Below are 17,343 nucleotides of genomic sequence, written 5' to 3' on the forward strand. Positions count from 1 at the left end.
TGGCCGTACTGTGGCTCTGAATCACTGTCCTGCTGCATACCCAAGCTTTTGTATGTCTGACCAACCTCTTTTTAACACTGATTAATAACCTCTCAGCACTGGGACACCCCTCCCACAATCCTCCTCTCCTGCCTATGCCGTGTCCACTACAAAGCCACTGCAGTACTGCACAATGTAGGGTAGCCTGGCTCACTGCAGCCAGTGCCTGCAGGCCTGGCTGGGCTTTGAGGGGCTGCAGGAGTGCTGAGCTGTCCCAGGCAGGGTGGATATTCAGGACTGGTAAAAGTGGTGGTAGTGGTGATGGTGTTCATGATGGTGGTGATGCTCATGCCGCTGCACCACTTGTGCCAGCCCCCCCTCGTAGAGCAGAACGCTGGGCAGGTCCCTCACCTGCTCCTTCTCCACCACTGGTCCCGGAGCTGCCAGAGAGCCTAAGGCCCTGTAGCCCTGGATCTCCTTTGACCGCTGTTTGTGCTTGCGGTAGGGGGCCGTGGACTGGTGAGGGGGGGTCTGGCTGGGTAGCGCCGGGGGAGGAGGGACACCACGGCTTCTCATCACCCTGCCACTGATCTGCGCAGGAGGTGTGCGGCTGTGGGTCTTAGGAGAGCGGAGGGCATGTTTCCCTGAGTCTTGGCCGCGCATACGGGCAGGGTGGAGGCTGTCCGGAGCAACAGTGTCCACAACAGTCTGCAAGCGGCGGTGGTGGGGATGGGAGTGGCCGTTTTGTGGTTCGTGGGAGCGAGAGCGAGCCTGGTTGGATGAGCGGGTCTGGGGCTCTGCCTTGGTCGGCTCTGCGGCGGGGGCTGTGAAGGAGACAGACGCGGGTATTTATTTGAACTGAGATCAACGACAAACTTCAAGGTTGCAGAGAAATAACAACAGTTCCATCACAGAACTGGTCAATGTCAAAACTCAATACATGAGCTCAAAACCCTGAAAAAATAAGGGAAGAAAAACAACCCATTATGTGCGAATTATTGTGCCAACAGCTCACTATTAAAGATCCACTAAAAAGCTCCGGGATAAGATTCTGGCAGCTTTCCTTCAGGTTCTTTCTTCATGCGGATAACTCTGACACATTGTGACATAGAGCAGATCTCTGTTAGCATTTTCCCAACAGGACCAACATGTCATCACTGACCATCAGATCAAGGCTGCTGCTTATTAGACCTAATATTTCACTTTGCTTAGCCTTGAACACTTGATGTATTGTGCTTGCCTGGGCCCAGATGTTTGTACTGGCGAGGAGCGCAGTGGGCTGGTAGTTCCACCTAATGGCTCAAAGCAGGTGCCGCAGTAATGAGGGCCCCTGGATGCAGCTTCAAAGGGCCACGTCTGTGCCCCCACCCCCCCTACACCCCTGGCCCCGGTCCACTCACCGGCTCCGAAGCGGGATGTGTAGTTTTCGATGCCTGCCAGGTCCAAGTAGTGGTTCCTGCGTTCCAGGTTCTCATCCACACAGTGGCGCTGGCAGCCCGGCTGGGTGTGGTGGTCACTGTGGTGGCGCCTGTGGACACAAGCGGCACCTCTCATTAGGTAGCAGTTTGGGTCAGAGAGGTTCAGTATGGTGGTGTTTGAAGAAAGTAAAACTAGTGTTCCTTATGATCGGGCAGTAGCAGAGTAATTGTTAGAGAAGTGAGATTGTGACTGGAAAATCAAAGGTTTAAACCTCAACTGGGAGTATTTGAACAGTGCAGTGAGAGGGCTAACTCTCCCCTCCACCGTTAACTCCTTTTTAGTATAGTGCAGGTAAATTTGGGCAAAACTAATTGAAGAGTGGAGGACTATTGCAGCTCCCAAGTGTGGATCCTTCCTCAAACAACCACAGCTCCGAGTCACTTTGAATGAGAAAGTTTCTAGTTTTCTCTGTTAAAAAGTGGGTGTTATAATCAGTGACATAATAAAAAATATGATAATAATAAACTTCCTCTTCTTGTAGACACCACAAGCCTCAACAATAGAGACTGAACCGTACAGGGGAGGTGGGTTTACCTTAGGAGCGCTCGAGTCTTCTTGTCTGCACTCTTGGGGTCTTCTATGCACTTGTCATTTTTCTCTCTGGGGTGGGACATGTCTGTGTATGTGTGAAAGACAGGAGGCTATTATCAAAGAGAGCTACACAGAGCAGCCACACACACACACACACACACACACACACACACATGACAGTCACACAAGCCTCAGAAGAAAGCAACCTTTGTTTTGGGTTTTTACTTTGAAGATCTATAGAAAAAGAAAAACAACAATGCTTCATTTATTCTATTTTCAACTCCCAGCCTTATAAGGCGTGGAATGAAATAAAAAACATGCAGACTTCAGAAATAGTTTATTAAGGACGCGAGATCTGATGCAGTTTCAAATTAGCATGAAGGCAACCCGCGATATTTTCAAAGCTTGCTCTGTTTGGATCTTTTGACGGATATTTATAGCCAAAACAATAGGACACAAACACGCAGGAATATATACTTTTTGAGATATTTTTCCCTGACTACTTGTTTACCAAGTCGTCAGTGAGAAAAGTTAAGTTGAACGTAGCTATATTTTCCCGGCAGCCCTGAGACGGGGGGAGGAAGAGAGGGGGAGAAGAGGGGAAAAAAGGGAACTTTGGAGAAAAGAAAAATGGCTGTGGTTATCAAAAGGACTCGGCACATCTCTTAAGGTTTCTTTCAGAGTATTTGAAGGCGCTGAGGGAGGGGGTCCTCTCTTAGCTCTGTCACTCCCCCCATCATTAAAAATGAACCCCATTGAGTGGGAGAGATGGAGCGACACAGAGACTGCGAGGAACAAAGCCCTGACAGGCCCGACGCAGCCGCCTTTCTGCATGACAACAAACACATCTCTGGGTGAGCTGACAGCAGGCAACACAAGGGGGACCCCAAAATGCCCTCTCTTCTCCTCCGCCCCCCACCCACCGCGTTAACGCCAGCTTTACCTGCTGCACCCTGCGTGCAACTCCTCCACCGCTGGCTGGAGTCCGGAGCCACCGAGAGCTTGACCCGCAGTGTCTTGCTGCTGCTGGGAGAATGGTTGACGGAGGCATCCACAACCTCGTAGATGGTGTGGAGCAGGCTGGTGATATCCTGCAGGACATTGGAGGTGGAGGTGAGTTTAATCTGGGCTTCTTGATAAACAGCTTCCATTGAAGTGAGATGAGAATCATTTGATCACCATGTACAAAAAATCTTGACCTTGATGCAGAGACACAAATTAAGCACATATTTTACCAAAACATCAAGAAAGAAGGAGCACAGGAGACTATTCTTATCACTATACTGTTTGAATTCAATATTCTGAAGCCTTGTATCATAAACTTCATGCTAGCTAGGAATTTATAGAAGTGACACAGAAGAGAGAAACACACTGATGTCAGTTGTTTTAGTTCAGCTTTCCAAGTGAAGCGATCAGACAGGGTGTAAAGACAAGTCATAAATACATGAAAAGAACCGCCTTGGCGGTAGCAAGAGAGGCTAACTGGGATGCCAGGCCTGATATGAGTCGTGTTACAGTTGTGTGAGTGCTACACTTTCTCTGTTTAATTCCTCAATGTCTCTAAAATGACATCTGCATAGGAAACGACACCTTCCAAATAAATGCACAAAATCAGGTATACATAGACTCAAAACACACATTCACATGCAAAGTAACTCGTGCCCGTGTCCGTGTAGGAACACAGAAGCATGCAAACAGATATTTCCATGTAAATAAGGGTCATTATAAAGACCTGACCTCAGGTCAGTAAAGGTCAAGGAAATTGAGGGATCTCAGAGAAATAGAGACAGAATTACAGGATCAAAAAAAAAAACAATTATCAACGTAAATACTTTCAAATTTCAAGTGTTCACTTCCGAACAAGGTAACGGACTATATTTGGCCTGATTAATTTGCACATGAAATAAATCAGTCTCTTGTGGCTGTTTAGAAGCTATATTTTGCACTGGTGAGTGTTTCTGTGCACCATACTGCGCTAATGACTCGCTCTTCTGTGTTAGCAACTGTGCTGGATCTTTTCCTAGCAAACCTAATTGTCCATAAACACCTCACCTGGTAAGTGAAATGAAATGAACTGACTCGCAGCATCTCAAATCTCATTAGTGTTTTACTTTAGATGGTGACACAGCTTCACAATAAGAGCCCCTTTGACAAAACTGCTGAGAATTAAGCCAACACCACACAAAGACTCCAACAGCATGATTTTCACTCACTATAGTACTCTGCCTCATAACAAAAAGGACTATTATGAATTCTTTAGGGACCGGTTCCACATACTGGTTTCAGACATAGACGCAGTGTAAAAAAAATAAAAAAATAAAATGAAATAAAATAAAAGCTTCCTGTGTCATTTCTGGATTCCTTCTGTTTCTTATTTGTGTGAAGGGATAAAAAAATAAAAAAGAGTTGGAGAAGAAAGCTTTTCTTTCCCCCTCCAAGCCGCCGCCTGCTGTCTCATGAGCCATGGAGCCACAGGCAATGCCAAAAAAACTGCACAGCCAACCACACCGAGGACAGCTCCAGTCTCTTTGCGCTGTTTCAAGTTGTTTTCAAAAAACACGGGCCTTTCTGGATGTTCCCTCAGATCTGTACCAGGCAGACGTAAGCCACAAGGTACCTCGCAGGAGCGGAAACACACAGATGTCGCTGGATTTGGTTCTTAGGAGTGAGATTGGGTTAACTTCTATTCTCACTTTCTTTTTGGGGTGTGGTGACACCAGAATAGAGCAAAATTTAAGGTTTTCTAGGAAGTTATTGATTCCTTCCCATACCCAAAAGGAGGGTGTTTTGGAGCTGTGAGCTGCTGACCATCTGAGTATTTATAAATGGTTGACAAAGTGAACTGTTTTAAAGGCCTCATTACATGATAAATACAATACTACAATACTCTTGACATGTTAAGGTCTGCAACAGGTATCTACTACAGCTACTGTGTGGTGTTGACAGATGTTTGTTTGATGTCTGTATACTGTATTTATTTACTTTCATTCATTCATTCATCAAAGGCTTATTCATCCAGATTAATCACCGCTCGGAGCAGAAGACTATTACCTCTCGGGTGACTTTGCCGTTGTTGTCAAAGTCGTAGAGGGTGAAGGTCCACTCCTGCCTGTTATCCTCCTCCACCGACACAGCGCACTCCAGCTCCTGAAACAGCGCAGCAGCGTTGAACTATCAATATCATCCAGTGTGTATGTGAGTTGTGTATTTGTGTGTGTGTGTCCTGCCATTGCACTAGTTTCACCCAGAGGGGAAGTAATAAACGTCCTGTTCGGTGTTGACACTCACTTCAAACTGGAGCTGTTTCTGTGGCCCTGCGGGAGATTGGCTGTCCCTCTCCTGCATCTTCTCCTCCACACAGCAGCTGTCTGTCTTCTCTGGGGGTAAAGCCACTGCAGTGGCACACACACGCACATAGACACACACACACACAAAGATAAAAGAGAGAGCCTGAGGATGGAAACGTTGGGTGCAGTCATAACCTGAGGATATGTCGTCGCCTTCAAGTGTTACTTGTAAGCTCCGACTTCCGAGTTTGGCAGCTACAATTAAGATGTGTCACACATTCAAGTGCTCCTGGTTGGAAATAAACCTACACAGCCAAACTCCTTACTCTCTCTGCCTGTATGCTCAAATTGTATTTTTATATTAATATCAACATCTTCATTAGTAATGTTACATTTCTAATACAACACAGACTCTATTGTGTTTAGCATAAGTAATATATACACAGGGTCACCAACTTTAAATGTTGCAACTTGCAAATCAGAACTCTTAATTTAAATTTTAATCGGCTGCTCAAATGCAAGGAGCTTGTACGGCGTATTTACGGTGTTTAAAATCAAAGCACAATTTGGCTCTCACAGTCAAAGAGTGCTCTTAGGAACATGGCATGTTAAAAACACCACAGGGAAGCAGAGGAAATTGATCAGTGATCAGCGGGGTCCTGTCACAACAGGGTTCAACAAAAATCCAAGAATCTGATCTCATTGTCTCTTTGAAGACATTTTAAGGTGCTTATTTTGCAGTATTTCATGTCAGTTAACGAGTGAATTATTGCATCGTTCCAGAGAGCAGAAGTACTGGCGACTAGAAGCAGTGATAGCAACACTGGAAATGGAAATCCAAAATGTCAATCTACTGCAAAAAGAAAAAATGTTGAAACTGTGACAGCACAAATTCTCCAATGGCAAAAACTGTTCCATCAGTCACACATATAGTAGTAGTTTTTAAGTTCTTAGTTACAGTATATCTTTCCCACTGGGTTCACACTGCGAGGGGATGTCAAACATGAAACTGAATGACATTAACGTGTCTAAGACATGATAGAATATTAGGTGGTATTCGGTTAAAAGTGGAGGATCGGAAACAGCATGTGAACATCAAAAGGCCTATAGGAGACCCCTGAGTCCCTGGCTCAGTGCAGCAAAGCTCATCATTTTATGGGATGATGACATTCACCGTACATTACCAGCCAGACATCCAGTTAAGGCAGACATTCCAGAGGGAGTACTCATCTGTCATATGCACTTAGACGACCTGTGTAGAGCCTGACAAAATTTCCTATACCGTAGAAGTCAATGATAGCTTCACTGTACTACACAGGTAAACCCAGCAGGATTCAAACTGACACCCAATCAATGAGCCTAGGAAAGACCTACGTGTGCCACTGACTCGAATGCATCAACACTGCTTTGTTATGAATCTGTGAGCACAAGTTACTCTGTAGGGTGAGACCCAATAAGGGGTAGACAAAACAAAAACAACACAATACTACTAATGCAATCCATTACAATAATCCTTTGTGTAGCCTTTAATCATGATTATATTTTGTTAAAACATCATCATACAGGGGTTCATTCAACAGTATGTTAATGTCTATGGCCACAGTTAATGGTGGTATATTTTTGGATTGCACTACATTCTCAGGTTCCTTTCATCCTGGTGGACGAAAAATAACACAAGTGCCGCTGTCTGGTTCGATGTTTCAGTGTTGGATGTTGGCCCAGATGTAATGCTAGCAGATATCCTTCTCTGCTTTGAAATCTAGCATTTGTTTGACACATGAGACTGCAGACACACACAACATGTAACTGAGATTTGGGAGACGTACATGTCGGCTCCTTTGTGAGCCTCTGAGTTACAGTTACCCAGCCACAGCCCCTGTACATTTCACCTCTGGTCATTTAGTTTTGCGTGAGCATCAGCCGCCCCCCTCATCCAATCACAGCCCTGCAGGCCGTGCACACACCCATAAACCCACACAGGCCACACCCCTCTCTCCACCCTCCGCTGCTTCTCTCTCTCTCCGCCATACTTTGAAGTCCCATTCTCAAACCTTTTGGAAGAGGATCAGACTGGCTGTAAAACAGAATCACTAATTAATTAAGCCAAGTCAAATCTGAAACACTGTTTGTTTGCTCGCCAACGGAGCAGACACAACAGCCCAATTTCTTTCCTCCTGATCCAAAGCAGATCAAAGCAGACCTGTCTCATCCCTGGGTAGGGGAAAATGCCAGAAATGAAAGGCATCATCCCAGGGAGCTTTTACCAACTTTTTGGAGAGAAGCAGCATTTGGGGTCCCGCTGTTTGATCATCTGAGGTGCTCAAAGGGAACATTGTGTGCGAGGGCAAATCTGTTCCGTAGCAGGCTCAATATGGTGGTGAGATGCTTATCTCGGAGCTAATAAAATGCCGGGAGGAGTAACAGTAATCTGCTATCACTCTCCTCCCCCTCTGACCCCCCCCCCCCACCACAGACATAAGCCAGCTCTTTATGAGAGGAGCTGAGCCAGGGGATTGGCTGTACATCAGATCTAAGGGGCAAGACGAGGGCAGCCGAGGCAGGCACCTTTCAAGCCAAGCCTGTTCCAGCAGCCCTGCCACACACACACGTGTGTCCATACACTCGTACACACGCGTCCATACACTCATACACACATGCAGAAACGAAGGCAGGTTGGGAAAGCTGCCACACACTGTGAGCAATCACACCAGCTTAGCTAGGCTACTGTATTACACATAACTGGGCCTGTCCCCCGCGTACATTCGGAAAGCTCAGTGCTGGGTATTAAAGGGATCCTGTGATGGCCAGGATGGGATGGCCTTTGTGGTGACTGTAACTTTTTCCCCTCCTTCAGAAGCCACCACTGAAGTACTCATAAGCAAGGCACTTAATCATCCTGCGGCCTCGTTTAGCAACAGTACTGGACTGTGCTGGGTGTAATATAATCTGAAACAAGGTGCTCATGAACAAGAGTCTCTTCATCAAACTCTTTTGTTCACAAAAGCTTAAAAGAACGTAATAAAAAGTCCATGTAGGCTATTCTTCATGCATGCTTGTAGTACCGGTGTAAAGTACCCTAAAGACACTTTCATCATTGAGCCCTTCCCTCCTTTGCAATTCTTGCCAGCAAGTTCTTTTTAATTCCCACAAAACATTCTTTGGAAGTATTTCCTTAACCAGAGGAAAGAGGGCTTTTATGAGTTTTATGTTAGTTGTTCTGTCATCTCTGCTCTCACTGATTTCTCTCTCATTTTTATTTAACTTGTCTTTGTTAGATTTATGCACAATGAATCTGATTGTGCTCTAAATGCAGTTCATGCAGGGGACATCATAAATCCTCCACAGCTGTCTTTATTTGGGATTTAGTGAGCCTACAATTTATTCCAAACTATAATAAAGAACCGTTTAGACAACATTTGACAATTTCTCTGGATGACAAAATAACTTGAACTTATCCATAAAGTAAAATCTCTGGCGCATGAAGCTTGAAAAAAGCCTGATGGTATGAAAAGAAGAACTATTTATTAACCTCAACTGCACTCAACCAGTATTGTGACATTTCTCCACCCACAAATGTGACACAGTTGCCTCTCCTTGCAAGCTGTCAGTGAATGAGTTTGCCTTGGTAACTCGAACGTGAAACATTTTTTAGAAGTCCATATTATGGAAATCTATGAAACATTTTATTGAAGCAAATTATTTCGGCTTTCACCTTTTAATCATTAAGAATGAACAGAGCAGCATGTTCTAATTAGCAACATCTGTCTTGAAGGGAGGACAACCTCAGCCCGACTCAGCTTCAGCCCAATGATTAAAAATAACTTCATACTCCATTTATTAGTCGCGTTATCTCCCATCTCTCTACTTTGTGAAGGAGAGCTGAAATAAAAGTGAATTCTCTGCCACGCTTCCAAATTCTGGGATGATCTCGTTCAACTCTTCACTTCTGCCTCCACCTCACGTCCAATCCTGTCTTTAAATGGGAGGGAGAGACTTTCTCCTCCCGGAGCTCTTAATCCAGGATCACATCACATCAGGGGAAAAAACATGGAGGAATGGAGGCATTTTGCAGAGCACCACGGGGGGAGGGGTGGACGAGAGCCGGAGGAGGTGGAGAGGCGGGAGGAAAGGTAAAGGGGACCTCATCAGCACATTGTTTGGGCTTAGAGAGTGGGTGTGGAGCAGACGGGAAAGGATGAAAAAAGAACCACACAAGTACCTGGAGGGCATTTGCGAACAGAATTTTAGCAGGTTTTCATTTCAATCAAAATAATCGGGACCAAAATCAGTGAAATGAGCTGGTGTAGCCTTTGGAGATGATGATGAAGAGCAGGGAGCCTACCTTCCAAACGGTAGTGTTCATCACTAATCCCCTCTGCACATGCTTCATCCATGGAGTCCTGGAGAGAGAGAAAAAAAGATAATATATCACTGTTTCAAGTCATATAATGGAGAAGTATCATATTTTCGTCACATAAAAACAAACATCTTTAATGATGCAAATCCACAGAACAGCTTTCCAACACAGAGTGACATGCCCGATCAAAATTACAGCGTTTATATGTCTATATATGAACAAAGTTTGACAACTGTGCGCTGAGCTTAAACAGCAGCGGAACGTTTAAGAGGACGGTAATTGCAGGACTGAAACGAACTGAGCAGAAGACTGGCAGACGGAATTAAAACTATGAAAGAAGCATCTAAATCACCGCAGCCAGCCCTGCAAGGAATTCTGAGAAAGAGGGCTGGTAGTATGGCTATTTCGGTGGCGGGTGGCGGGCTATCGTTGCAGCGATACGTTCAGAGGCTTGTTTTTATCCCCGACTGTTTTCACCCGGGCCCCCTCTCCCGGCAGCTCTGTCTGTTAGTGCATACCACAGAGACTGGAGGGACATGTGATCCCCGGGGTTCACCATGGAAAAGTCCGGCTCAGGTATCCACGCGGCATGACAGTCATCTGGTCGAAAAACCATTACTCACAGACTGACAAACACATATACAGTGCAAGCACACATCCCTACACATATAGTCCAACGCATACACACACATCCAAAGACCCACCCCTAGCCTCATTTCAAAGTTTTCCATTGCACCCAAACTACCACAAAAACACATTTCTGTCAGCCATCAAAAACTAGATAAATTGCACACAGACTCTGCTGAGACAGAACATACGAACAGCAGTCTTATCATCATAGGTGATGATTAACCTTAATAATTAATAAATAACTTCTTAAAATGTCTCCTTGGATATGAGTGTAGGAGCATGTATACATGCTGGTGTGTTCATAGGTGTGTGTGTGTGTGTGTGTGTGTGTGTCAGAGGTGAGGCTGTGACAGCGTGAGAGGGGATTTCTGTGTAATCCAGAGAGGTAGAAGGTCAGATGGTGTGATCCTACCCTCCTCAGACTAGTGCCGGTCGGGCCGCAGCACTGTGGGTGGCCTCAGGAAGAGAATACAGCAAACCACAGGACTAACCGGCTGGCTGGCTGTCAGACTGATACCCCACAGCAGGGCAGGTTTGTTGTTGGTATGAATGGGTCAACACACGTTTCGATCTGGCTTCCTGTATATGGTCCGGAGCTAGTTTTGAATTTAAATGCACAATAATTCAACGTGGTAAAATTCACTAGAAAAAAGTACTGTTGGAATACTCTCCTGTATACTGGTGGATGTTTTAGTGTAATCAGATAATCAGCCTCATTTCAGTCAGAAGTTTGTATCATTTAGTTTGCTTTAAAAGAAACCATTCAACCTGCATTGGACCCATTCGTATGAGACAGCTGTCGCAGGTTAATCACTGGTTGTCACCCTGAGCAGAGACTCCAGTCTGCAGTTTGTTCCACATATTTCACGGCTAAATCACAGAATTATACAGAGTAACATTAATTACTACAACTCGTGTCCATCCCAGGTCGGAGGGATGGTCACAAAGGAGGTGCATGCTGACCCGTTGAGATAGATCACAGACATGGATATGTCCTGTGTCACTGTGTCGATCTAAATGGGGTATTAGACTGTGGTGACATTAACACTGACCTCTGTTTCCTCGTAGCCCAACAGAAAAATAAAATCCCTCCACAATCAACATTCCTTCAACTCCTCACACATAAAGACACATCCATGCACGCGCACACACACACACACACACACACACACACACACACACACACACACACACACACAGATACAGCGTCTTGAATGTATTTCTGTTTGATGAATGATCCGAAATTATTGAGAGGTTAGCCAAGAACATGAGAAAACGGGGGAAGAGGAATGTGCTAATTGGTTGTTGTCTGTGGTGATGGATGGGAGCCGCATTATTAGTCTGCTAGGGTTCCTCTGGGGTTTGCTCTGGTCAGTGTTAAGAAAAAAAAATATCCAATGCCTTTTTTGTACTTCACACACACACACGCACTTCCTCCTCCTCTCATGAAGTCTCTGACCACTAAATGGAAATGGATATACAAGGAAGCAGAAAAATAAACAAGAAGAATTTTCAAACTGGGGTAGAAAACCAATATTTTTCATCATTCCTTATAAGTGCATTTTTCTTTGTCCTGTGTAGATTGTTATTCCTGCAACCTGATTAGGAAACCTTAAAGAGTAGTAATGATGTCAGGTATAAAGTCTAAATCTGCTTAATAAAAAGAGAGTTTTTGTTCTCAGCTTCTATGGCAATACAGCTTTGAACCAAGGACTGTATCCATTTCCCCGGATAATCTCCTTGGCTGCGGTTGATCTGACACACTCATCCTTACAATCTGTTCTAATACAGTCTCTGAAGAGCACCTCCAGACTGACCGACCCGATGACACTACCACGTTCGAGCTTAGCTTAGTTTCTGGCTCTGGTAGTGATTGATAAGATTGTCCTGTGCCAAAAAATAACATGTAGGAGTTCTAAAAATAAGGAATGTTTGTTTCAGAGTATCCTGTGTTCCCACCAGCCAATTGGTCACAAGAATCATTTCTCTGCCCAGCTCCAGAAAAGGGAGATTTTAATGGCAGAAGTAAGAGTTCTATTCAGACCTAGGAGAAAGAGATTAATCTTCTCAACCCCACCTGTAACTTTAATGATACACTTAACAGTTCTGTCACTCCTAGTAGGGAAGGATTGACAGGATTCTTGGTCTTATTACTAAGATGCTTTGGCTCTTCTCTTCAGCTAGACTTTAAAATCACCAGTCTTCCTTGTTTGATATAGTAAATTAACATAAAATCTCCTTTTCTGTGTTTTTCTGCTGTAACAAACGCTACCGGGTCTGGTTCTAGATCGTCCGTCTTCCTGACACATTCTTGCTTCATCTCCTTTGTCTATGATTCATATCATGATATGACTCACAAACTCCACCAAAGTATACTAGAGTAGGTTAGAAAGAATGTTTTACAGAAACCAACCAGCCTTGTTCTCCAAGGTGAAAAACACAACTAAGCATTATTTAACATCAAACACTATTTCATGTTCATGATCTTCAGTGTACCAAACTGAAGGCAGCACAATCTCTGAGCCCATCGTCTGTCTGACAACGATTTAGCTTCTTGGGGCATGTTTCGGGGCTTCCAGTGAAGCCAGCGGATATCCGGATAATGGATAACGGCTATCCAGTCCAAGACCTCCTCTCGTGTGCTGGTCATTGTTTACAGTCCAATTAGCAACCTCGGAACCCATCAGCTATCGTCTGACACAGATTTGATACATTTTTTAAAAAGCTAATAAAAAGCTGATCTCTAGGGTTCCAAGATTGATAAAAGGCTAAATTGGCGTCAGATGATAGCCAATGGGTTCCGAGATTGCATTTTGGCCAATGTGTTCTGCCTCTTTTGCTCTCCACAAAAGCCAGCTCAAACGCGATTGGTCAAAACTACTCGGACAACAAATGGACTACAAACAAAAACCAGAATGCTTCCAATAACAAAATCTACAGATTCTGCATTCATACATAGGCATCTGTTTATGGAGATTAAAGGCAGCATAGAATGCAAATTGGAAGACTATTAAACAGACATGACAAGACTGAATATATTTTGTAAAGGACAGAAATGTAAAACAGAATTACATTCTTGCATACTAAGACGTAAAAGTAACAGAAATAGCAGTTGTAGTGACAGTGACAGTAGTAGTAACTGCATGTTAGACAAGTCAGTCCAGTTTGTTAAGCCACAGAGAAAAAAAGGCTCGAACTCACTCCCTTCAGATTGATTTGAAATGAAAGAGCTCAAAGTAGATTTGCCCAAAACTGCAATGCTGGTCACCCCCCCTCTAATGTGATTTCTCAACAAATGAGTAAAGACCAGGCTCAACTGATGCAACATTTGCAAACAGTTAGCGAATCTGAAAAACCGGCTCTCATTAAATTCTAGCACACATGGTATGCGTGCACAATGACCATGATAACTTTATGTATGTAAAATGACGATAAGCAATGATGGGCTTCTCTTGAGACCGTTGCTAATTCAAGGGTCAGAGGTCACTGTGGGAAAGCATTTCAGGCCAGAGGAGAAGCCACCCCACCTTCCCACACCAAGTGACATTGTGTTGCTGCTTGTCATTGTAGCTTGGGGTCCAAACAGTCTTACAAAATCTACAGTGAGGTGTCACTCCCCTGCGTCTCTGCAGGATTCGGTCAGAGGTGCTGGCTTCAGGGCACAAACAAGCATCTTTCTACCACACTTGGGACCAGCTAAAACAATTTTCCAGACATGATGTTAAATGTTCTGTGGAAACCAAAGCATAAAGCATTCTACTTTCAACAGCAGCCAAGTCCTTCAGAGCTTCTTCAGGGCCTTTAGGACAAGGGATTGTACGGCCCCCATGTGTTTTAAAGTTGTTAATGCCCCTTCACAGAAAGTGATTTATTACTGGACTATAACACAGAACACAGTGTGCCTGCCCCATTACAACATCCCATCTACATTACTCGCCGGCCTGAAGGCCTGTTTGGTTTGGACATTGGAACTATTTGGCAAACCTCATCAATGGCACACTTAAAGAATATGAATTTGGACATACTAGCATATTTACGAATGATAATATTTACTGAACAAACACTCTACTCCCCTCTGCTTGTTTTCCTTACTAATGGAAATGTCAGCTCTAAAACATTACCATGAGGAATGCTCATTCAACACCAGTCGTTTGATTGATTAACATCCACTATAGCACTCTAATATTCAATAATAATTCAGTTAAACTCCATTGTAGTGCACCAATTACAGTGTGAGTAAATCAAGAGGCAGCACTTGAACTGCAATACTCTGCAAGACTTTAAGAACACATTTTCATTTGTATGATTTCTTTGCTTAAAGCATTAGACTAAAGTATTTACCTCAACATTAGAGCACAGGACAATATATGTTTAGATAGCTGTAACTAACATAGCTTACAGAAGTTAGCACCTCTTTCTTCTGGTTTAACTTGGTGAAGCAATGTAATACATGAAGCCCAAAGATATGGTGGAATAAAAGGATAACTGCATTTATTGTAACGTACCAACATGCAGTGTAGATGGAAGAGCGGTAGCCATGACTTTGTGTCTGTACAAGCACAGTCAGTCTGAGGCCACATTCTTAAGGAAATTAAATGCTACATAGCTATTAACACTGGCCATTTTCATCTTGGCTCACAAGTCAAATGTGACAGCCCTGAAAACCTCACAGACTTAAAACACTCCATCTGGTCAGAAGCTTTAAATCATTACATTTTCTTCAAAATAGTGTGATGATGTTAAATGACCCAATTGATCCCTTGGTTGCTATCCTTGATAAGCATGAATATGAATGATGAAATAATTGATTGAGTGCATCTTGAACTAATGTAGAGCAGTGTGTAGCTGCAAAGAGCACTCTGCTCAGTTAGCCTATCCCGAAAAAAATAAGGTTAAAAAAGTATGACAAGAGCTTTGAATTTTGCATTTTAGGGTCCATATTGTAGGGTGACTTTCTGGTCTTATGCCTCTGGATGGAGAGCGAGGGAGACAGAGAAAGTGAAAAAGACAGTGAGCGCATGCTGGCACAGAACCCACTTGGTGAGTTAAGACAGAAAGTTGCCTCCAGCGTCATCCTTACTCTGGCACTGCAGACATGGACCCACTGGGCCAAATTTTTTTTCTGCTGTGAGTCTGTGTTTGAAAGCAAAAGGGTACATTAAAGTGCAAATAATATGTACTTGTATGTGATTGTGGGAAAGTCCCACAAGGCCTCTTGGTCTCTACGCTGTCTGCCTCCACGACCCGCCACACAGGCTGACAATTTATGCGGCCGACGACAGCTCCGCCTGATCGCGCGCCAGGGCTCAGTGGAGGCAGGCCTCTAGAGCAATGGCAGCGCTACTGGCACTCCATCAAAACCCAGGAAAAATCTCATTAGGACTGCAACTGGGTGCCTCCTGCTCTGTCCCCCACCCATCGCAAGAAAACACCTTCAGGACAGCGGCATTTGGAGCAGCGGTGCCAGCATGAAGTGTTGAGCGACACACATGAAAGGCCATTTACCCAAGTGGGCGAGACAGGCCGAGTGACAGAGACAAGGGAGAATGTGGGAATAGCAGCGGCGCTTTTCCAAGTATATGTCTGCTTCCCCTGGGCCTTTCAAACAGGAGACGGGTGAGGTCGCTGACACTCACATAAAAGCCACCCAGCACTGGAGAAGGTGAAACAGTGCATTAAAGAAAGTGTTCAGTGATTATTCTCACTTGCGCAATATTCGTCACAGCTACAGTCCAATATCATACTACAGGTAGCATCATAAAATACAAAGAGACAGTGCCAGACATGCGATACCTTGCTGTCCTTGCACCAGGTGTTAAGATACACTTAACTTGTCATCATGTCTTTGTACTTTGTCCCATAAATTCAGTGCGCTTGGCAAATAAAATGATTTTGACTGATTCTGTCTAGCCTGGAGAGCAGCCATTAGCTTAAGTTTATGAATTACTAATGGTGAAAACAGCTGTATAGCATGGGAATTTTCTAAATCTTTCATGAAGCTCTAGTGCACACATAGCATCAATGTTGAAAACCAAGAAGTAAAACAACCAAAAACTCTTATTAGTTTTAGAGCTGCAAATGAGCTTATAGGTGTAGTGTTACTCACAGGAGACCTCAAGAGAGGAAATACCCATCCCTCTCCACCATCCCAAAGAGTAAACTGAGATACACCGGAGGCAGTTTCAAAGGACGGAGCAGCACAACTCCTGGAATCTGGTGTTTTTTTCCTCCTCCAGCAGCACCACCACCACGGACCACCAGTCATCATCAGACAGCAGTTTAAACCCGGGTCCAGCCTTTTGCAGTTCTTTACGCTGGAGTACTCCTCACCTTCCAGCAACATTAAACAGCCCCATTCAAAGCCCCACGTAGCAGTAAAACATGACGCCCCGAGATGGAGCCAAGATAAAGAGTGTTGATGTGAGGTAGTGAAGCGCAGCACTGCCTCAGAGTGAGGCTTCAAAGGGGATCAGTTTTCACACATGAAATAAAGATCTCAGATAATCATATAGCATAGCAAAGCTGACGCGAGACGGTTCCATTTATGGAGGAAGGGGAGATGGGGCCAATTTTCATACAATACCTACAGAGTGAGAGCCATGGCAAATTAATGTCTCTGCCTTTCTCTCTAGCCAAACAAGAAATATCTGGGGTTTTACAAAGACTATCAGGCTCATCATCACATGATGCATTGAGCTAGTTTCTTGAATTTGCTCCTGTAAACAAATGCTTGGGTCTTCTGAAATGTCTTTACAATTACCAACCAAACAAATGCATAAAACTGATCTCATGAGCAGCCTGCAGTGCCAAGTGGAAGTCATATCTGCTGTGTTTTACAATGCAATTTTATGCCTTTGATAAGAAACTCAATGCCTTTCCAGAGGTCACAGACTGTAAATCTTTTGATGTTGAGCCCTTCACATGCACCATTAACAAAACATACGCTATCTGGTGGAAGCTTTTAATCTGATGCACCTTACAGTACATTCAATGCAAAAGTACAAATATTACACTGCTGAAAAGCATTATTGCAAAGTTAACAATTTAGGGGCTTTATCAGATGGGAAAATATCAACAAGT

The 17,343-nt window shown here is 44.1% G+C and overlaps 1 protein-coding gene across 1 annotated transcript in view; it reads right to left on the reverse strand.

The window, feature by feature from the left end:
* Positions 1–270: 270 nt before the first annotated feature.
* Positions 271–17,343, reverse strand: part of nkd1 (NKD inhibitor of WNT signaling pathway 1) — a 28,617-nt gene continuing 11,544 nt past the window's right edge. Inside the window, exons 4-10 of the mRNA XM_070910151.1 lie at positions 9,619–9,676; positions 5,278–5,381; positions 5,041–5,136; positions 2,933–3,080; positions 1,993–2,074; positions 1,380–1,507; positions 271–803 (exon numbers count right to left, since the gene is read on the reverse strand). Of these exons, the coding sequence (XP_070766252.1) occupies positions 271–803; positions 1,380–1,507; positions 1,993–2,074; positions 2,933–3,080; positions 5,041–5,136; positions 5,278–5,381; positions 9,619–9,676 (1,149 nt within the window). The remainder of the gene's footprint in view (positions 804–1,379; positions 1,508–1,992; positions 2,075–2,932; positions 3,081–5,040; positions 5,137–5,277; positions 5,382–9,618; positions 9,677–17,343) is intronic.

This window comes from Enoplosus armatus, chromosome 1 (genome assembly GCF_043641665.1).
Source record: "Enoplosus armatus isolate fEnoArm2 chromosome 1, fEnoArm2.hap1, whole genome shotgun sequence".
In the NCBI taxonomy this organism is placed as follows: Eukaryota; Metazoa; Chordata; class Actinopteri; order Centrarchiformes; family Enoplosidae; genus Enoplosus; species Enoplosus armatus.